Genomic DNA, 22,832 nt, shown 5'->3' on the forward strand with positions numbered 1-22,832 from the left:
TCAAAGTAAAGTTACAGTCTTGGGTGGTATATTTGTTACACTGTCTATATTTGGTTTGAAATTCTCCTTGTTGCAAAAGAAAATAACATCTCAAGCTTTTTTTAAGTCATTTTTTCCCAAAATGTAGCTCAGCCTTGAATTCTGTGCTGTTTCACTTATAAAGCAGAGGACTCTGCATCAGCTCTAATGTATAAATTTGACCTCTAGCTAAACTAATATGGAAGTGTCTAAAATCATGCAGACAAGGAGACTTGAGCTTGGTGAAATGTAGTGCAGGGGTGTTAATTCATGAAAGAGAAGGAGCCCCAGCACTGCAGGTTAAATGAATATCAACACACATGTATTAGTTTTTTTTTAAATTATTATTTATTAAAGTAGGTAAACATTTCAGATCATGCTTTTAAAGGAAAGTGAATCAGCACTGTTCATAGCCTAAAGCCAGAATTTTATTTTGTGAATCGGAGTATACTTTGTCTGCAGTTTAACTTGTTATCGGACAAAATCTTTATTTGTCAGTGTTTACATACCAAAATTAATCCTCTGCGTTTAGCCCATCTAGTAACATTTTACTAGGAGTGTCTGTCATATTCCAGCACACAGGGAGCAGTTAGAGGGTTGAGGGCCCAGAGTGGTTCACCTCTGTTCTCTGAAATTAATTTAAACTACACTCAGCTCTTCACCTTATCCTCACTGAAGTGTGAAAATAGAGGAAGGTGCCATCAAGGGCTTTGATGTAAAATCAGATAGCGTTACTGATCAATAATAATAATAATAATAATAATTATTATTATCATAACCCCCACATATAGCAAACACAAAGTTGGGGTTACCCAAGGACAACTTGGGTGATCTAGTCAGAGCCTTCATCGAGTCATTTTGTATTTGGGTGCCCTGAAAACGTCTTTCTAGTAAATGACCAACCTGACAGGACTTTAGTTTAGCGTCTTTTTTCAAACTTTTTTAGCCACTATCCCCAAGATAAGATGCATTGTTGTTTGCGACCCCCACCCCCACACAACGACTTAGTGATTAATTGTGTGACATATCAAATGGGTCATCCTCTAAATGTAAGGCTGGAAAACTGTCAGAATAGTCATAAATAAGGAGGAGAAAGTGGTTTTTGGTGGTCCGTCGCTGTAATAAAACACATGCCCTAAATCAGTTTTTTTCGTAACAAACACTCAGTTTATTTAAATCCAGTCTAAAGACCCACCTGTTCTCTCCTGCATTTATATAGTTTTTATTTAAAAGCTTCAAATCTGCATTTATTTCTTTTAAGCTTGAATTTTTAAACTTGATCATGTTTGAACACTGTTTTTATCCAGTGTTCTTTCTTTTTCCTTTTTCTTTTGTTTTAATTTTAAATTATGCTTTTCATTTTCTGATGTTTCAATGTTTCTGTAAAGCACTTTGAATCACCCTGTCGTTGAGTTGTGCTATACAAATAAACTTGCCTTTGCTATTCAATAATGATTTGGTAAAAAAAAAAATCCAAACTTTATTTGATAAATGTAGGCTACATATTTTTTACAATTATCTAGCGACCCCCTGAAAATATTTTGCGACCCCAATTTTGAAAACCACTGCTTTAGAGGATCTACAGAGAATAATGACAGAAAACCCTCAAATCCAGGTGTACTAAGCTTGCTGCATCATTCCTATCAGAATTCAAGACAGTAATCTTACTCAAGTGCTTTGACTAAGTACTTAATAAAGCTTTAGGTCCTTTTGATTTGCAAACAGCTTCTACATTTTATTTTCTTTAGATGGATGGGGGCATATTAATCTAAACAATTAATGTGAATCTGCAACATAACAAAATGTAAACCTGAAGGGATCTCAATGCTTTGTAAATGTCTCAGGTAGAACCAGCAACACAGCACGGTAAGACGTATGCTGAGTTGAGCCCATTCGGCAGCTAAAGTTAGTATATGTTTCTGATGAATGTAGGGCTTGTCTACACCGAGTTTAAGAAAATGTGACTGAATGAATTATAGCATTGCTGTGCATTGGTTGGATGTGTATAGCTGATTTGCTAATATCAACTATTACAAATTCATGACATTCATGATATAAAAGCTCAGTTATTAGACATTGTAGCTCCTTGTGGAACGACTGAAACACTGTTCATAAAGATGTCAAGATCCATACTTTGCTCAAATCTGATGGCCATTTTTTCTTCCTATGACACACCTATTTTTGGTTCTTTCAGAATGGCAACATCGAGAACCCCTACTGTAACGGCATGGAGGGGATTCTTGAAGCATACCATCAAAGCCTTAAGACGGTTCAGCTGTATGGACCCACCAACTTTGCCCCTGTTGTTAATCATGTGGCAAGGTGCGAACACAAATGCCTTTTTCAGAGAATATATTAGCACAGCCACCTTTCTCCTGGCAGTCAGTCTATGGGTCTTAAGTTAGTGATTTGTAGTTTCTTTGTGTACTTAGCAGAACTAATAAGGGAAAAACAAACAGTCAGCTGCTCGGCTGAGATGAGTAGAACCGGTAAGCAGGCATATGTGGTTCCAGACACTTTAGGCTGTAGTTATAAACATATGATGAAAGTGAGAAGGTAAGATGGTGTGACCTGCTGAAGAAAGTCCAGACAATATCTGTACATGTTGTTTAATAACTTTTAAACAATCAGTTTGGACTAGACTTGGTGCTTTATGAGTTTGACTCCAAAATAAGTGACACATTATGGACTGAGTAGAAATATGGGATATTCTAAGACTCAAAGGTATAACACAGAGATACTGAGGGCTGCATAATGTTTACATTAGTTTGTGTCAGTGATATTTTTCTTTGATTTTTTCTTCATTTATGCAATAGAAAGAAATCTTCTCACTAACAGAGATGTAAAATAAGAAGAGGAGGTATTTCAGTAAGATCCACTGAGTTTAGAAGATTTTAAACTATAAAGATTATGGGGTTAGTAAATACTGGAGGTGCAGTTGGCAGCTCAGAAATATTCCATTTCAGATCCACCCCCCAAAAAATACACAAGCAGAATCCTTTGCAGGCTTTTTTATTTGATTTTAACAATAAGAATAATAAATAAAGATTTCAAAAGTATTTAATGCATCATAAATGTCCCAATATGGTTGCGTATAGTCTCAGTTTAAAGTACTTGAAAATATTTATGGAGTTACTCTTATTACAGCTTCTTCTTGCACAAAGGGTGTTATATAATTATGGGTGCAATGAAACACTTTATCACAGAGATGTTGCAGACAAAAAGAGACACCGCGCCTCTTTAATCTACCAACATCGTTCATCGTTCTTGCTGCTGTCACTGACAGCCACGCTCTATGATTAAAATGTCTGGGGGGGGGGGGTCCACCTCTGACCCATCCTTGGCTTTCACAATGATCCGCTTTGTTTTTTCTCTCCTCTGGCTCATCAAGTTTGGTCAAATGAGTGCGAGGCAATCAATAATGTTCTGAAAGAATAAGACTGCTGCACTTGCATAAACAGTTTAATAAATTATTCATAGACCAGCCAGCAATGGGCAGCTGAAACTAGGCCACACTCACTGTGGCGTCTCTGATGGGTTTTTGTAATAGTGCCTGTATAGACCTCTAAATTGTGAAGAGCGATACAGTAAATCTTATATCTTTTCATGTCTATATCAAGCTTTTGTGTCCCTCACTTTGTGGAAGAACAAGTTTTTTAATGTTTTGCTTTTTATTTGTGACTCACTGGTTACTTCGCTGCTGCTCTTAGATTCTCTGAGTTTGCTCAAGCCAACCTTAAAGTTTTGTGTAGAACCAAGAAAATACAGCCTTTTTTTTCTATTTTAATATATTCAAGCATGGACCATCATGATTTCTTTCACCCAGGTATGCAGCAGCAGTGCAGGATGGATCTCAATACTTTGTCCTTCTTATCATCACTGATGGAGTAATATCAGACATGGCTCAGACCAAGGAGGCCATAGTGAATGTAAGTACTGCTCCAGCACTATCTGGAGGTTGTTGATGTCTCTCCCTTCTACACTGCTCTGCAGTGCATTGGTATTCCAGGTGCTTTCACTGTGGCACTGCTCTCTGGCTTTCTGTTACTTTGAGGATTTATAAGCCCAGTGACAGCACCAGCTTTGAGGATTTATTGGATGTTTTCTGCTCCACTTGTCTCACTATTTTGTGCTTTGATTCTTTGCACAATATTTGTTCAATATTTTCCCCCACATCCACAGAAATCACCAGCCTGAGGGGCACAACTTGGATTAAGTCACTGGTCAACAGGTTTAACTTTAATAGAGGTGACCTGTTTAATTTTGGATTTATTGTTAGTTTAATGCCTATTCAGCATTTTCTGTATCTAATGTGTCTTGACAACACTGCAGCTCCTTGGATGTGTGTGGAGTGGTAAGACTTGCACTGCGGAGTCACCGTCCTCCAAATAGACCCTCACAGCAACACAGTGCTCTGACCCCCAGCAGACTGGGTTTAAAGGGAATTTGCGACTGTTAATCAAAACATTCGAACAGCCACACCTTCCTTTTAAGATCTTGTCTGCTGCTCTGCTCTCTGCTCAACCTGAAACTGCTGCCACTGGGACCAGCGTTCTCCCCCCATTTGCCTATAGAGCAAAAGTCTGGATGTCCTGCTTCATTTTCAGTTCAGTCTTTGCTCTGTAGAGATGAATTATAAACAAGAAGTTCTGTGGAAAGCTCACTGCATTTTGACTTTCTGCTGTTATGTCTCTAGAGCTATTTTTAAAGACTTCATGTTACATAAATGGACTAAAAGCAACATTTTTTTTCTAACTTACCTGTTCGCCTACCTAGCTCAGTTTAGCTTCCAGTATCTGATGGATCCACGTCTGTAATGAAACAGCCTCTAAAATAAAGCCCACACCTTTTTTTCTTTGATGTTTTTCCTTCAGTGCCACACTTAATTTTAGTATTTCAAATATTATAATAAAGCATTTTAATGACCTGGAAGGCAAAACTATAAATTGATTTATTAGTTGGTATTGGATTATGGCTAGACTGCATATAGTCTGAATGGAAGAGCAGTTCAACCAGTAATTCCTGTGAATATTTGTGGAATTTCACAGTGCCTTATTTGACAGAGTTTATCAGCCAGTTCTAAATGAGAAAATAAAAGGTTTAATCTGTTTGGCCAACTTCAGAGGTTTGACATATTACATACTAGATGTACTTATTTCATGACATTTCATTTATTGTCCTTTTTTTTCATTTTGGCAGAGAAATTTATTGCACTTTTACTTTATAATCATTAAATGGACTATGCAATGTTACAGGTGCTTTAATTGGTACTCACAAACTCTTCCTGAAGAAACAAATGTCAAACAATCCCACAAAAGACAGAGTATTTTAAAGAGAGATACATTTTGTTGTGGGGAGTTGAGTTTAATGCTCATCATTTTTTAACTGTGGTGAAGAAATCGAGTGTTATGCCATCCTGTGTATGATTTTCCCAGCCTTTAAGCGACTGCAGGGAAAGTTAGGATGTTATGGTCCTACAAGGATGGTTCTGTTGCATTAATTTTGATCCTTTTGGAATGTAAAAAGGATTCTGTAGTGGCATCTGACACATCATTTATATAATATATATTACACATAATATGTGAAAACGGCCTCTTTTGCAGTGAAAAAGATGTCACTTAAACCATGAGATTAATTCAGTAGAACCATCAAACTTACTACCTCCTACCCATAACGCATGTCAAGCACTGTCAAATTGATCACTAGTTTTTGTTGGGTCACTAGATTTTATTCAGAGATTTAAAAAAATAAAATCTTATATTTTAACAGTACAATTACATGTAGTAGGTAAATTGATTTTGGCATGTGCAGGTAAGGTGTCTTTCTATCAAAACTCATTAGACTAATTATCTAGATTCCCGTGCTTCTCGGTCAGTGGATCAAATACCCAAAATGTATCTATAGTTCTTTGTTGATGAATGAAATGTTTATCTGAACTGCTTTATCATAGTCTTGCTGTGGCAACAAGGAGTATGAGTAAGACAGATTGATAGCGTGAGGTCACCGGAGGGACTTTACAGTACAGGCAAAGTAACAAATGGTGTTGACTGAATAATTCAGTTCTGAATGCAAGATCTGGTTTTGGCATTTATGGGCACTATATATGCTTATGGGATCTGGTCTGCTGGAAAAAGCAAATCAAAATGGACTTTTTGTGCAAAAGTATGAGATTGTGAGGAATGGGTCAAATTGAGGGAAAGATAAAATGGAAAAAGAGATGGGCTGGGTTATTAAAAACTATGATAGAAGTGGCACTCCTTAGTCTATTTACTCCTATCTGTGACAGGCCTTTCCCCGCAGGAGTTTTTTTTTTTTTTTTTTTTCTAGGAAAGCTGACCTACTTTTACCCTGTAAATGCATTTTACCACAAGCACATATCATTCATTCATTACAGAGCTTTCACACACTGCACATCAGTGCTGTGGTCAACAATCATGTAGGGCAGAGGTGTCCACATACCGCAATCTATTCATAAGACGATACCTACTAAACTCTCACATGTAGGTTTAATATTTATTAAGACTGGGGTTAAATAGACAGCTCATAGGGATTTTTTTCTGATGCTAACAGTGTTTGAAACTTTTTTGTGTGCAAACATCATAAGTTATAAAGACGAGGCTGAGTGGTGTGTATATATTTCTACAACTATAAGAACATATTGTAACCTAATTTTATTTAAAGGTGGAACATGGAATTTATGTCTCCCCCTTCTGGCGCTGAGAGTAATTACACAAATGCTGTTAATTTTAGCCCAATGAAAAACTATTTGTCCTCACTGTTTATTGCTTTTTTTTAAACTTGAATCTTTTCACTAAACACAGCTTGTTTTGTATTTGTAATGTTTAAAATTTTTCTTAGACCGGGCTTTTCTTCCTTTCTTCTAGCCTGATTTTTTTACTTTTCGCCAGTATTGGTGGTCTATATACAAATACAACGTCATCATCTCTGAAGAATCACCACAAATCCCAGATTTAAAACTATGTTGTACTATGAAATACAGAGATGGACAAGCTTAATGAGCACTGTCGGAAATAACTTGACATGCCATGAATGTAACAGACTGGTTCTGTACTCTAGTTTTAGAAACCATGTTCAGCATTGTCACCACAGCCCACAAAATATTATTTATTAATGGTTAAAATATTCTGGTTTGTGCAACTTTTAAACCCCTGAGTTGAATAATGTATGTTGAGATGTGAAATGCTCAAGAATCTTATTATGTTTTATTTATTTATTTTTATCATTTCCGTTTTTGTCTGTTTTTGTTTTTGTTTTTTGTTTTTTTCCTGGGAAATTGGACAGATGTTTGAGCTTGTGCATATTTGTAAAAGTAACCTCTCCATACTCTCATTGTTCATGACAGGCAGCTAAACTCCCCATGTCCATCATCATTGTTGGAGTTGGTCAAGCTGAATTTGATGGTGAGACGATAATGAATGAGGTTGTCGGGAACATGTGTAGAAGCCAAACTGCTGTCTGTCTGCTTTTATCTAATCAGTTCAGAAAAACAAGATTATTAACTACAAGAGTTTTATGAACTGATATTATAAACATATTATTGATAAACATAAATGATCATGTGAATATTTGGATACCGTGAAATGGTTTAGATTTTGTGGATTTTTTTCTCTGTGTAGCAATGGTTGAGCTGGATGGTGACGACGTCAGAATCTCCTCACGGGGGAAGTTGGCAGAGAGAGACATTGTACAGGTGATGTTTTTTTTATGCTGTTTCACTCTCATGTAACATCATCACAAGAAGAAACACAGCACATACACACACACTTTCTCCAAACCCACAAGTGATAAATACTAATATAAATGCCCTGTGTATGCTTGTTATGTTAAATGACAATTACTAAATACATTTAAAAGTATTTTCTTCTTGTACTCAGATTAGGTTTATCATAACTTTATTGACAAATTTATACAACATTTTCTAAACACAAACATCCTCAATCAAGGGTAATTTTTTTTAGATTTAAACAGCCTTTCCTTTCCTCTCAGCATTTCCTGTTCTTATCACATCCTCTAAGGATGGTTTCTGTTTTGCATTCAGGGGCATGTTACAGATTCACAGGGTTTTCATGCAGTCTCCTCACACACTTAAAAAAAGACTGGACAGTAATTGGGAGGGTGCTTGTTGATGTTTCAGATGACATTAATTGACTGAAAATGGACTACAGATCTGATTACACCAACTCTCTGTAGCTGTAACACGTGAGACATTTTTTCTGCCGTGACATTTTCAAGCACTCAAGTAAACATTTCTCTCAAAGCCTTAGTTGATGATCTACCTGAGACAGTCCAAGACAAAGTCCCTGAATATATGGCTATTGCTGTGCTTCCTTGCTACACACTAGATATAAGGAGTTGCAGAATAGCAACTTTAATTACATGTTGTGCTTTGAACTTGTCTGGGTCTTGTGAGGGTTACAGTGCATTGGGCCATCATGATGAAGCTGACATAATATTGACTCTTCTACAGGAAATTGTTTATGATCTCTGCACTTATTTAGGAAATTTTGTGGGATTTAGCCAAAATGAACTGGACAACATAAAATCATGCTGGCAAATACAATGTCATGCATTCCTAATAGTTACAGCAAAATAAACCCTGACCATTTACAAAGAGCTGTCAGAGAATGAAGTCTTTATAACTACATGTTATTTAAAATTACTGTAATTTCTTTCTCATGTCACAACAGTTTGTACCATTCAGAGACTACATGGACCGCACAGGTAACCATGTGCTGAGCATGGCACGGCTGGCTAAAGATGTACTTGCTGAGATCCCTGACCAGCTGATCTCCTACATGAAGAGCAGAGCCATTAAACCCAACCCCGTTCCTCCAGCTTACTCAACCTGTGACCAACATGAAACTAACCCTGTCTGAGCCTCTCCGCAACACCGGTCTGTTTTGAATGCTACAGGGAGCCATTTACTGTTCTTTGAGGAGAAAAAGGAAGTGCTTTCTGGGCCCCTTCTCTAAATGAATATAACTCCAGTTAAACAAACAGGTAATGAGACTCCATTTGGTTTGGAGCAGTGAGACAATTGCAGATGAAGCTGCTTGTGATCAGGGAGCATTTTGAGTGCTTGAAGCTATAAGCACTGAGAGCTGACTGGTGTAAAGAGAGGTTTTAGTTGTTCGCTGTCAAATTTGTCAAAATGTGATGTAACGGATAGCAAGTAAACCCGTAGAGAGGGCCTGTTTGCAGGCATAATATGTTAGGATGTGGCAGTGTGTATCATGTTCGTGATACCTTCTGGAAGTGATGTGTGTTAAACTAGGAAATCTTGTGCATATTAATTTATATGTTTATTTATTGCAGAAATAATTTATTCCTTTTAAAAGGGGTTTTAAAGGGTGGGGACTGAAGTCAAAATCATATATACCCTGTAGTTTTCCATCTTATATTTTTTGTCCAGTGTAAGAAAAACAATCCCCATTTCTACTTTGATAAAGAATATGATATAAGAGCATGTGAAACCTAATAAGCAGTTCATGGATCATTTTCACTTAATGAAATTTTTGTTACATGCTGTAATGTAGATAATCACCATGCAACTTTTTCTGCACCATGTCTTATATGTATTTCTAAGATTTATAGTAACAGAATGCACTAATTACTCTCCAAATATAAGCACAAATGTTGTAATATTAATAAGCTTAAAAACTGCTATTTTAGAAAAACCCAACCACAATGAAAATAATGGAAAGGACTGCACATTGTTTTCAACATGACTTTGACCTCTTCTTCTCCCAAAATTCTAATGAGATTTATTAAACAATTAAGTCAACAGATAGTTACCCGTAAAATAGCACATTTACATGAAAAATAAATGGTAATTTAAAGGACATTGTGATATTCCCTGTTAGTATGCAAGGACGTAAATGGTACTTTAGAGATTCTGCCATAGCCCCGTGGTCATCCTGCTGCTTATGTTCCTTTCCATTGTATTTGTTGTGGTTGCATTTCATTATTTTTTTATAATGACCCTTCAGATATTTTTGTTCAACACTGATGTTAACCTTCACTTACTTTTCCCCTCCTTGAATTGATTTGTTTGTTTTCCCAAAGTGAAGATAATTGGGTTCCGAGTGCTTTTTCTTTTCTTTTTTCTTTATTTATTTGTTAACTACTGAGTGGAGAAAACTGAACCGTCTTAAGTCTACCTTTATTTTCAGTCTGGGTCTCGTGTATTTTGTCGATTGTTGTGTCTAATTATATTTGTCTCTAATTAACATTGAAATTAATTTAAAGTGATATACAAGAGCTCATAACTTTATAAATTACTATCTAATTTGTTAAGACACAATTACAAAATGTAGCTTTTACAATTAAATGCTTTCTAGTTGGCGACACACACACACATTTGTTCATGGCTTCTTATTTTAGTGACTGTGCATACATTTTTGGACATGCTACATAATCTCTACATTACTCTCAGAAATCAATTTTTCTCAGTCACTCAGTATCTTGATCCAAATGTGCCTATTGTATTGAAACATATCCAAATTCACTGACCCAGGTGTCACTCCGCATGCAGCAGCATCTCATGTTTAACATGTACATGCAAAAATGTTGGAGATGTTTCCAGATTAGGACTATTGCAGCCACAAGAGCTGAAACACATTGTCTCCACTACTGGTCTGTACTCTTTATATTTACATGTCCTCTTGAACAATCTTTGAGGTTGTGAAAGTTGACATAATCACTGAGCCTTGTTGTATAATATTCAAAGTCAAAACTTGTTTACAATTCAACTGTGGCTATCACCTCAAGGACAAGGTTAACACTCACGGGTTTTATTAAGAGATCATTCTGTTTTTGATGTGTTTTGTTTGTGCATTATTTTGTACTTAAATGGATTTTCACTGAATGACACTGGAAAACCAATGTTTACACAGATATGTGCTGTTCAAGAACATGAGTCTCTTTTGTGTTTGGAGCAAATGTGTTTACGTAATGATTTTTGTGAGCTGTTCGTTGCTCTTTGACTCCCGCTACTGTAAGTGCTCTCAGAGAGAAGAAAGGGTCTGATGGGTGTGCAGAAACTCAGTCCAGAGGCACTGAACTCATCTTGTCACAAGCCCAGAATCTTATTTGGCTTTTTTCTTTTTAAAATTTTCATGACTGATGACATTTCCCTCACAAGAAAAAGCAGAGTTTATTCTGCTACCAAAGTCGCTGGTTCATCTGAACTGAAAGGAGGCTTAGTATACCTTTACAGAAAGCCATTCAATCCATAAGGAAATAATTACCATAAATATATATAATTCCATGAATTACCACCTCAAATGTTGTATCTGTGTATGATTTTTTTTTTTTTTTTTTTTTTTGCAAGTTATTTTTTTTAAGTTTACTTTTCCAAAATGTGTCTGGTTTTATTCATTTCTCATAATGTGAAAAAGTACATTTAGCAGGCATTAAGCTCGTTGTTATGCAGCTCATAATCTGAGTGTGACTGAGAAGTTAAGAAACACAAACTTGAAGTGGAGATGTTGCACTTTTCAAACACATTTAATGTAATTAAGGCTCCAAATCAGCTAGAGTAGGATCAAATGGCTTTTACCAGCCTCTTCTGCCTTTTTGTTTTGTTTTTCGTCCCTGAAGCCTGTAACCTCGATGAGATCCCCACAGGGAAAACTACCATGGACACATTAATGACACTTATGCAATTGTGAAACATGAAAGGATAATGAATTATATTTTTCAGGAGCAGAATGATTTATTTTCTCTTGTGGATATGACCCAATTTGTCACTCTGTTTGAATGGTCTTTGAGGCTGAACTCTAATTATGTATATAAGCCCCGTATGAAAAATATTCAGTGCCAATATGTGTTCAGTTGTTGAACCTCTTTAGACAATGTGCATGTTTGTGCCAAAGTGGCAGAAGGTTTGTTAGTCTGCCTTCATTTCATAGTGCATCTGCCACATATTGCATTCGATACATATGATGTTATTTGGACATAACAGCCTTCTAGCATGTTGTAACTCTGCTTTCTTTCCATTCTGTTCCAATGACACATATCCTGTATGGGTTCTTCTTGCCACTGCTCCCTTTTATCCCAGGTTGTTTACATACCTCTCTTGGTCTCTGACTTGCATGCTGAATAATTTCCAAGCCAGGTGTTGGACATGATATTGTCATCATACTGTGGTTTGTGAAATGCTTTGTAATGGATTGCCTTAACTGAAATTAATAAAATATTGACAACTTTGGCAGAATACTTGGTGGGTTTTTCCGTGTCACTGTCAGGGATGGAAACTTTTTTTTTTTTTTTAAGTTATGAGCATTGCTAACACATCAACAGAGACAGTGGAGCCTCAACATAAGCTGTAAGTCCAAAATATAGCTTTGTTTTTGATCTCCACCAGCCCTTTAAAGAGGTATCAGACTCTTTAGCAGCTAAAACTCCCCTGAGTCATCGCTAACTTTGTGTTTCTGCTGTTCAGATCTGAGTAGGTAATGTAATTGGGCCAAGTTCCATCAAACCTAATATACTGGAATATAACTGGTAATTTTTACATGATCTTCAGCTTGTGTAACTGGTGAAAATAATGCATTCAGTAGTAGTTTCTCTTTTTGTACCACTCATAAATAACTGTGAATGCCTGCAGCTATACATCATAAATCTGTGGAGATCTCATCTGTTCAACTTCCCCTGAGTCTCTGCACAGAGCATCAGAGAGGAAGCTTGAAGTCAGTCTCAGGTTTAAAAAGCAATCACAGAACATTTATACACATAAATTATGTGAGGTAAAGAGAAAAAAAAATCATTTTTCTCTTTATTATGGGCAATAAAACTGACATTCTTGAATAATTAAAGATTCTAGTAAATGAATATTTAAGTCAAATTAAACATTAAACCAGAATCCTGACATTAGAGAGTTATAAAGATAAAGCTCAATACAACTTAATTTGTGATTTATAGATAATTATTTAGCTTTTATGAGATTGTATTCACTTATTTGTTTGTCATTAGGATTAAGGTATTGATCTATTTTAATCCAGAAAAAGATGAATGCTTGGAAAGGACGTAATGCGTTCATCAGAGGGACAACACAAGTCCAGGTTTTTTCCGTTTCTGTCCGAAATTCTTCACAAATGGGAAGGGGTAAAGTAAATCTAAAACAGTTTCAGGAAACAAATAATTATAGCGCACAGGAGCACCATTTTCTGCAGCTCTTTCTCATTCTGGAGGTCTGAGTGTGTATCTGCAGGTGTGTGACTGTATGTGGTTATTAAGCCTCCATCAGTTGTAATGATTTTGTTTCCTCTTTGTTCATGCAGGTGTCCATATTTAATTGTAGCATCATAATTTTCTGCCAAAATTTTATGGGCATTATTCAAGACTAAGTTCCCTTGTTTCTCTTTTTTTTTTCCTAAAGTACAGCACCCTCCTGATTTTTCTACATCCATCTACAATGTGATTTCTGCCTCTGCAGCTGCATAATTGTAGCTTTTAAGAGCTTTGCTAAAAACAGCTGCCTGCTGTGGTAGACAATAAATCAGAGGTGGAACTCAATATAAAACTTCAGAAAGCCAAAAGGGAGCAGGTGAGAAGTTAACTATAATTATAACTCTGTAAAATGGCACATTATACTCTGTCATAAAAGATTAGATAAACCTAACAGATGTGTAAAAAACTTTAAAAATGTCATTATTTATTGTCATAACATGACCCACAATACAGTTAGACCACACAAAAAACTTCAGTATGACCCTTTAGATCTCCATATATATATATATGTATAAGTTAAGCCTAACAAAGCATGAATGCGAGCGCAATAGAAAATTAAAGAAGGAAAAAACATTTGAACTAATGGAAATGTACAGTGGAAGTTTCAAACTACCAATTTCTTTCGTGAGTATGAGTGGATTAATGGCCCATTTAATGACCAATATTTTGTGTTAATTATACAATCTGCCATGAGGTTACTTCTGTGAATGTGACTGTATGCCTTGAAGAACTTTGATCATATTTTCCATAACTGTTCACATGAACTCAGTTAAAGTTCAGACTAACATCAGAAAAACTTTTGGCTCATATCCTAATTGTGACTAATTTTAAACTGATCATCTTCACATGAAAACTTTACTGAATGGTAGAGGCATATAACTGTTACATACAACTCAGTGCAGCCGTACTATAACCAAAATAGAACGTGTAAAATGTATGGATGTCCATTTTTAGGTATATCATTTTAAATTTTTATCTACCAATACTCTAAAACATAAAGTTAATTACAGGGTGATGGTAGCATTTGGGATAACAGTTACTTTGGTACTCCGGGTCTCCACCTCCATCTGATGGATGTCGAGCAGCGGCTGGGCCAGCTGGATGATGTAATCCCTCCAGAGAGGCTTAGGGCAACCGTTGGGTCTCTGCCCAGCTTGTCATACCTGGTGAATATCTAAAGGGAGGTATCCAGTCAACAAGCAATATTTGTATTCTTGATAATATATATTCAGTTTTACCAAAGGTAAATGGTGATATTAGTAGAGACATACACTGTCTGGTGAACAGAGTTTCCTTTGTCTTAGCTCCTTTCTTAATGCAAGGTATATTTCAGAGAGAGTATCAATGCTGAAGTTACACCAAACTGATTTGGATTGAAATTCTCCACAATCCTCACCCCAACTTCACCTTCAGGAAAACTGTCATCCTATTCTGGGAGAGAACAATAGTCTCAGATTTGTAAACACTGATCCACATTCCAGCTGGACTGCACTCAGCTGCAAACAGCTCAAGTCATTGCTGTAGGCCTGTGATGTCAGAAAGGATCCTAGAAAACATTGCTTTCCTTGTGCTGGAGTCTTGCCTTACTGAGGCCAAGCCTGAAAGTCATCAGCAACAGTGAAGACAAGGCACAGCTTTGGTGAAGTCCAATGCATACATGTAGCAGGTCTGCTTTAAGGCCAAAAATGCAAATACAGGTCTTCTCTGAGTACGCAGAGACCTTACAGCAAGCACAAACAGCCACGTTACCGTATAATCCTAAAGCAGCCGTAACTGAATTTAAGTGAATCATAAGCTGCAGTACTAAGGTGTTCCATAGTGCCACAGCTTGGACTGATTTGGAGTGTTCTTCCTGTATCCAAAGTCCTAACTATGAGTCCTTACCTGGTTCAGCTCTGGCATGACATTTATTAGAAAGGCACCTCTGATGTCCAACAGCAGGTCCTTGAAGTTTTTTCACTGACTTAATTTGCCCTACCTCCTCTGGAATATGGGAAAAACACATATAGTATTGAATTACAATCATAGGTGCATGGTTTTTACCCACTGTTTCCCAGCACACCTTAACTTCCTATCCCACTCCATCGGGTTAGTCTGACAAGCTCCACTCTGTCCCATCTGATCCAGCTTGACTCCAAATGGTGATTTGTTGACAACTTTTTGCTGAGCCTGCCTAGAGTCCTGGGTTATCCTATTCCAGGGGAGATAACCATTTTGTTAACATCCTTAACCATAAAAATCTGCATTTTTCTTAATGAAATAAACTGTCTAAATAGGATCATATAATTAAAAAAAAAATGCTATGAGACTTTATCGAACACTTTAAGCTTTTTTTTTTTCCTATAATGGTTGATGTTTTATGTACACATCTGCTCCTTTGGGAAACTGGTGTCCTCTCACAGAGTGTATCTCCCTTAGACATGTGTTTTTCTCCCCCTAATTAAATGCACTGCTAAGGAATCAAGATGTCCACCTGGGGAGAGGGAGACAGCAGCTGGAGCCATAAATTACCAGCCTAAGATAATACTAATACCTCCCTTGCCCACCCACATACTGCCTAAACAATAACCACCAACTGGCAGCCAGGAAGAAAAACAACAGCTAATGACATAGAATTACATCCCACTTATACGGCGTATAAAATTTCACACATGTGATACGCAAAAATCCTTTAGAGGAGAGTTGCTTAGAACTTATTACTCTGGATTTCAGACAAGCAACATCTTAAGAATCAGAATATATTGGAAAACCCAAAGGAATAGTTTGGCATTTTGGGAAATAACACCCATTTATTTTTCTGCTAAGACCGCTAAAGCTTATTTGTTAATACGTTATATCTCCACTAAAGAAAATGAGGCATATTTAGATTAAAATATCCCAAACCAAGTTAACATCCTTGTTTTTTCATCAGCGATATTTCTTCTTCCCAGGATGTCTTATGTAAGAGCTTTTCACTTCCCTCAAGTGCTTTGATCCCCAGTTATGTTGATACAGAATCATAATTGTTTCTGAGGTTTACTATTGGCTCTACTGTAATTGAGTAAATGCTTGAAACTGATAATACTGAAATTATAAAAGATTATAAAAGATTGATGAATGTTGACAAATACAAATTTGAAAATAATGTTAAAATATTTCTCTTTGCAAACGTTGTCTTTGTTTTAGTCAGTCTAGCTTCAAGATATAAATATATGGTCACTATGGCCAGTACATTTTTCTAGTTTAAAAAATTCAAAGTAATATATATATTATATTTTTTTTCTTGGTAATTGCCACAAAGGTTGTCTTCTATAATTTTTAAACATTTCATTTGTAGAGTACAGCCATAGGAATCTATCATCACCTTTTTGTGCTGAGATACATCAAAGCTCACTTCATAATAACTTTATGGACATGGTACTACAACTCTGCAAAAAAATAATTATTACTATAAGAAAACTATTTATTACTTTAATAGTAAAGTATTAAATGTTAAAATGTATGTATGGTATATAAGGCTGTGATCAACATTTATGACTCTGTGTCAGTTTTAAATCTTTGCAGCAGATTGAGGAGGGAGGTGTGCAGACGCTCTTTTCTCTAATCAGAGATCAGGGTGGGCTGCACTTTGAGTATTGACCTGAAAGCCAACCATAGCCACACATCTTCATTGCATGTCACAGCACTGCCCAATTAAAACCGATTGCACATTTTCAAGCAGCAAGATAAACTTCCTTACAACAACATCCATCGTTTGTTGGGCCCAGCTCCACTGAAAACACATTGCTATTTCTTGTGAGATACAGACTTGAGGCTGGGTCCCAGCACCTACAAGTCCATTTCCCACTAACTGTACGCTACTCCTTTCTTTTCTCAGCTTTCTGCTCTGCTGTTCAAATTAAACTCCTCTCACCTCGAGACAACAACATAGGTCTAGTTTAGCAGCACAAACCCACACACCACAATTCACCAGCCACCCCAGTACTGGCTATAAATCATCATTAAGCTACTGAAAAGGAATGGTATTATAAGAATGAGTGCATTTGTGGTGCACTGGAATAGAGCCAGTGGGGAGCAGTGGGTGGTTTCCCATTACTACCTATTTCAGATAATGTCAGCTTGGGATAGCCTGGAAATAAATGTGATAAATCAGCTGGCCATAAGGTCAAATTCAGTAAAAGGTAACACAAACGTATATATTTCATTTACCTGCTCAATTAAAGAAACAATGGAAATATTTGATTTGCAGTAACCTTGAAATATATCTACCTTGATGTGAATAAGAAAAAAAGTTTACATATTGAGGGAAAATTAATAACAGAGAAGAGCTGATGACCCACAGCATGAGAGTACTTGCTTCTCAATGGGAGTGTTTGGTGCTGGACATCATTACATTTTGTAGAGAGAGACTTATTTACTGTTTACTGCACACTGAAGAAGCCTGCTCCCCATAAAAATGTATTCTCATTACAGACTAAAATAACATGAAATTGAAACTGTCAGGGATATTTTGGGACTTTCATTTGATTCTTTACGCCTATACAAAACAGGAATACTTGGAAGGTAAATAAGCCAGGCTAAAGATGTTAAACAGAATGCCTATACGGTTTTTACTAGCATGTGATGCTTTTGTGACTGAAATGTACCAACCAAAGCATGAATCAGTCCCAAATAAATGATGACAGAGGTGTCAGGAGGGCAATGTGATTTTTTTTTTTTTTTTGACAACATGAACAACAACATATGAAGTCATTTCATTTACAGGGCTTGTTGTTAGATTGCCTGCGGATGGAGAAAGAGCCCATCAAATTGATCAAATTTTTATCTTCCAGTCGGATACACATTTTAGTACAACAATTTTAATCTTTTTATGTTTTTAATAAATCTCAAAAGGGATGTCTGAGGTAAAAACTTGATCCCATGCAAATCAAAAGGCTGTTACACGTCTGAGTGCTGCCAGCAGCTATAAAGCATTTCATCGGTGAGAAGCATTCCCAGTTGACATGTACCATTTAGTACTAAACTGAAAGGCAGTCACAGTTCTCGCCTTGGCCAGACTGTCATGTGTTAAAAGGCTTTGGAGAGTTCACTTAAATGAAAGCAGGTGGTTGTATCATGGACTATCCTGATAATAATTCCTACACTGGCAACTGCTGCTCTCTCTGCTGTGTGCTCTGCATGTGTGTGCTCCTCTTCTTAGGTACCTCCACAGCAACCTGGAGTCAGTATCATATCTGTGGCGCATTGAGAAGGAGGAGTAAAAATTGAGGTAGGAGATTATCAAGTGGAAGAAGGTGAGTGGTAACTTTAAAGATCAGGGAGAAATGCATTTTAAAAGGATGCAAAGGCAGGCAGAGAGGGGAAAAAGGTTTAGGGTGGAGGATTGGAAATGTGAGATAAAAAGGATTGAAGGGGGATAGAGTCAGGAAAACAAGTATATCATGGGGATGAGACAGCAGGCGAGAGTAGAGAGGCATAGTAGGAGTGGAGAGGATGTAGCACACAGGGGAAAAGATTCCCATGAGTCATGGACCAGCAGCTGGATCTATGTAGGCCTGTCGAGGTGAGACTCCCTACTATGAGCTTAGTGTAAGCTAGCATAAAGAAAGAATGAATGAATGAGTGAATGAATGAATGAATCCCAAACAGCTGGTAGTGATAAACATTAATATATATCTTTATGTTTCCACTGTTGGCATGTGAATGACTTCCAGTTTCAATGATGGTGTGCACGAAATACAATCTATGAAAGTCACAAAACTGCAGTAACATCTCAGAAAATAATGAGTTTGGCAGCTTCTACCTTTGCTCCCTAAATCCTTCTTTTCTGTTTTCTCCCCATTTAACAGAGCTGTTTTTTTCATCCCTCTTACTCCCGCTCATCCTTGTGTACTTACAATCTCTGAGGACACACAAGCACATGCACCGCAATATTTGTGTGTAGACCCCTGCACAGAAAAACACTGGCAGAGGCAACAGAAATAGCAGTAGACTGCGAGCAAAAAGATAACAGCTTCTGCTGCTGTGTGGGTGTGACACAGCTGGGCCCATCGTTCTAACTCTCTGCAACAGTCTGGGAGAAGGGACTAAGACACATCAGTACCAAGTGCAGAAACCAGTGGCTTTCTTATTGTCTGTTCTGCCACACTGAAAGACTTGTGCTGCTCGTCTGATGTCACCTTTGCTGAGCTCTGAGTTGGTGCTTGTCTCCTACACAGCTCTGCCAGAGAGGCGTTGGCTTTGAAGAGACACAAAAAGCTGAAAGACTCAGCATTTTCACCTTAAAGAAATGAAATAGGGAATCAGGTTTTCTCTGTGCTGGGAGTTGAAAGGCTGTCCTGTTGCTTATTGGTTTAGCTTGCAGGAAGGCCATGTGTCAAGTCAAGCGGTTAGTCAAGTCGATATGTTTGGTTTAACTTTTCTGTGTAAATTGATGCTTGACTAGAGTAAAAAGGGCTTTTGCATTATAGATCAATGTTTCTCTAAACTCCTAAAACTAATCCTTGTGAAAAATACATTATTCCATTGTGGCAATATTTTCTAACTGGTTGCACAAAAAAAAAACAAAATCAGATTTTTTTTTTTTTTTTTTTTTTTTTTGTATTCACGAAGTTTGTTTCTTCAGGAGGATACATGGTCCAGGAGTTTAACTGGCGCTGTCCATGGTGCTGAAGTGTACTCAGTATATTAACTTGACATGAGAAAAGACAGGATTGTTATGTTAGTCAGACCAAAACTGGACCTTTAAAATGCATGTAAGCATGTTTTTAAAGCCTAAATCTCATCTCTCAAAACTGGACTGACACACCAAGATAATGTAGTATGTTGTATAACATCCGATAGACTCAAATGAGCCTTGCTTTGGTTTCTTTTGTCATTGGGCTAAACATGAACAGCAGCCCATTAAGGTAGAGTGCTTGCAGATGCATGAAGCATTTCCACACAGTCACTTTGCTCTAATAAAACCCTGATGTTATAACCACATTATGTTTGGTGAATATCTGGGGAATAACAGATCAGAAGGGTATGCAAACCTGAGTACCTTGGATAGGGGTTCAAATGTTGTGAGGAGATTTTAAAGAGGTATTATGTGCAGTAACTGAATGAAGAGCATGGGAAAGAGTGGTCCAAGGTCCTTTAGGTGTTGTTAAAGTATACACATACATCTGTTGGCACTATTTTAAAAAGGTCTGATTTCTTTATAAGAAATGTTGAAAAAGTCAACTATTTCCATTGGTTGTGAACTTATTTTGGCTGCCCGCTGGTATGGTGGTTAGCACCACGGCCTCACAGCAAGAAGGTTGCTGGTTCCAGCCTTTGCTGGGGGGAGGTTTGAACAGTGGCCTTTCTGTGTGGAGTTTGCATGTTCTCCCCGTGTATTTGTGGGTTCTTCTGCTTCCTCCGGCTTCCTTCTACTGTCCAAATTCTTAATTTTTGTGAGTGAGTGTAAGCTTGAGTGGTTGTTTGTCTCTCTGTGTTGGTCCTGCGATGGACTGGCGACCTGTCCAGAGTGTACCATGCTAATTGCTGGAATAGGCTCCAGCTTTGTCTGTGACCCTGTGTGAATTGGACTAAGCGTTAGAGAAAATGGATGAATGGATTAATTTTTGGTCTATTCTGCCTATTACATCCCATGCAGCTCATACAGGGAAATGACATTAGTTGGGTTTTAGGTGTTCACAACTCAAAGAACGTCAATTTAATCATTGCAAACTGTGATTCAATTTGCTAAATAAACCACAAAAGTAATCCAAAGTAAATAACATTACCTTCTAAGCAAAGGCATACGGGGGATAACTGGAACATACCTGAACTTAGTGTCTAACAGAAATCCTCTAACCCAATGTGAAGCGTAAGTCTTGAGAAGTCTCCACACAATCACACAAATGCCTTGATTTTCATCAAGAAAATTACACACCCCTTCTAAGTTGGACATATAACTAAGAACACAGAAATAACCACAAGAAAGAAGATGCAAACCCTGCTGTGTTAAACTGCTGGTGAAAATTTAGATAAAGGTATCCACAGGTGTGGGATTACAGAACAGAGACAGAATGCAACCCCGAGTTAGCTGTGAACTAGTGTAACAGAGAAATGCTGCTCACTAAAAGACAAAGTTCCTCTGAATACAAATTAGTTGTACCTCTAAAGAACAGGGATGGTTTATGGAGCTTGTTACAGGGGACCAGACCAGTCAGATCAGAAAGCAGGGATCAGGCAAGAGGCAGGAAAAATGCGGAAAGAGGAGTCTAGCATGGTGTTAGGCATGCTGAAGGAGCAACAGCAGAGAAATGGCAATTAGGGGATAGTGCCTTTTGTTGTGACCCTACAAAGTGCCCATTCACATATGTTTAGTTAAATTTGATAAATTATAGCGTGTCTTGTAATTTAAACTTGTTAGGATGTTGGTTTTGTCAGATTATAAAAGGTTCATTTGTGGTCTGAAAACGCAGCTCATATTTTGAAATATTGGATTAGATTTCCCATCTGACAAAAGAAACAGAAGAAATATGCAAATGAGTGTAACTTTATGGCTATAAGAAGATACAACATACTGTATGTGCTCAAAGAAGAGACCATTAGTTATTAACTTTCCAAATGGATTTACTTTATTTTCTCTTTGATGAAGTACAATGTCTATCCAAGTTAAACTGCAGAGTAGAAGACCAAACTTCATCGTTTCATTAGTTACACCTGAACATAAGTGGGTTAGTGACCAGGTAGTCATGTCAACCAGCTGAATTAATTAAAGTCATTAAATTACAGCTAAACACATGCAAAAGGGGTTAGCTTTCAAATAGTTATTCTGGCTAACTTAATCTGGGAAATAAGAGAAAATTTTCATACATTATGACTAAAATGTCACACCAAGACTGGCATTCAAAATCCAAACTGCGTGGTCACTGTTGTGGAATATAAACAAACAACCAAGCTAGAGCTCTCCTTTGCCAGGTCAAAAGCAATAAAGTCCCAAAATATTACTTGCTGGGAGAAGATATTAAAAAAAAAGCTTAGAAACATCCTTCAAACTCAGGATTTACTGTATATATGATGAGGCAGGCAGTATGGAATAACTTTAGCAAGAGTTTTGAGGCAAATAAAAATATGAAATTGAGATGAATTGAGCAAATCAATACAATACCCAGACTGGAAAAATAAAACAAATATGAATTATAAACAAATCATTCTTCTTTGCTAAAAGACTTTACCATAGTAGGAAAAGTCTGCAGGCTGCATTCTGGCACTCTTAAAACAGAAGATGCGAGGGCATTGCACCATGTGCATTAATTTCTTTTTATTTGTGGTTCGTAGAGAGAACAGAATTTTAGCCTCTAAAGAAAGTCACATTTGAAGAAAACACAGAGAGCTCTTGGTGGAGCAGAGCTATAATTTACGCAGCTGGATCCCTCTCTTCTTCTCTGCAGCACATGGAGGGAAGGGAAACACCCACAGCCACACTGATTCTGAGTGAAATTGTTTACCTCTTGCCCAACAATTACTTCCATAAAATTGTAATCTATCACGTTAATGATGAAAAAGCATAAGTCTTTGATAATCAGATTATCATCCTTAATGAAAAT

The 22,832-nt window shown here is 37.1% G+C and overlaps 1 protein-coding gene across 2 annotated transcripts in view; it reads left to right on the forward strand.

Annotated features, from left to right (window-relative positions):
• The window catches only part of cpne5a (copine Va), a 79,342-nt gene extending 68,107 nt beyond the window's left edge, over positions 1 to 11,235 (forward strand). For both annotated transcript variants that reach the window (XM_042004335.1, XM_042004336.1), the window contains 5 exons: positions 2,213 to 2,340; positions 3,845 to 3,947; positions 7,382 to 7,439; positions 7,656 to 7,729; positions 8,727 to 11,235. In XM_042004335.1, coding sequence (XP_041860269.1) covers positions 2,213 to 2,340; positions 3,845 to 3,947; positions 7,382 to 7,439; positions 7,656 to 7,729; positions 8,727 to 8,915 — 552 coding nt within the window. In that variant the 3' untranslated portion in view covers positions 8,916 to 11,235. The remainder of the gene's footprint in view (positions 1 to 2,212; positions 2,341 to 3,844; positions 3,948 to 7,381; positions 7,440 to 7,655; positions 7,730 to 8,726) is intronic.
• The last annotated feature ends 11,597 nt before the right edge of the window (positions 11,236 to 22,832 follow it).

This window comes from Melanotaenia boesemani, chromosome 13 (genome assembly GCF_017639745.1).
Source record: "Melanotaenia boesemani isolate fMelBoe1 chromosome 13, fMelBoe1.pri, whole genome shotgun sequence".
Classification (NCBI taxonomy): domain Eukaryota; kingdom Metazoa; phylum Chordata; class Actinopteri; order Atheriniformes; family Melanotaeniidae; genus Melanotaenia; species Melanotaenia boesemani.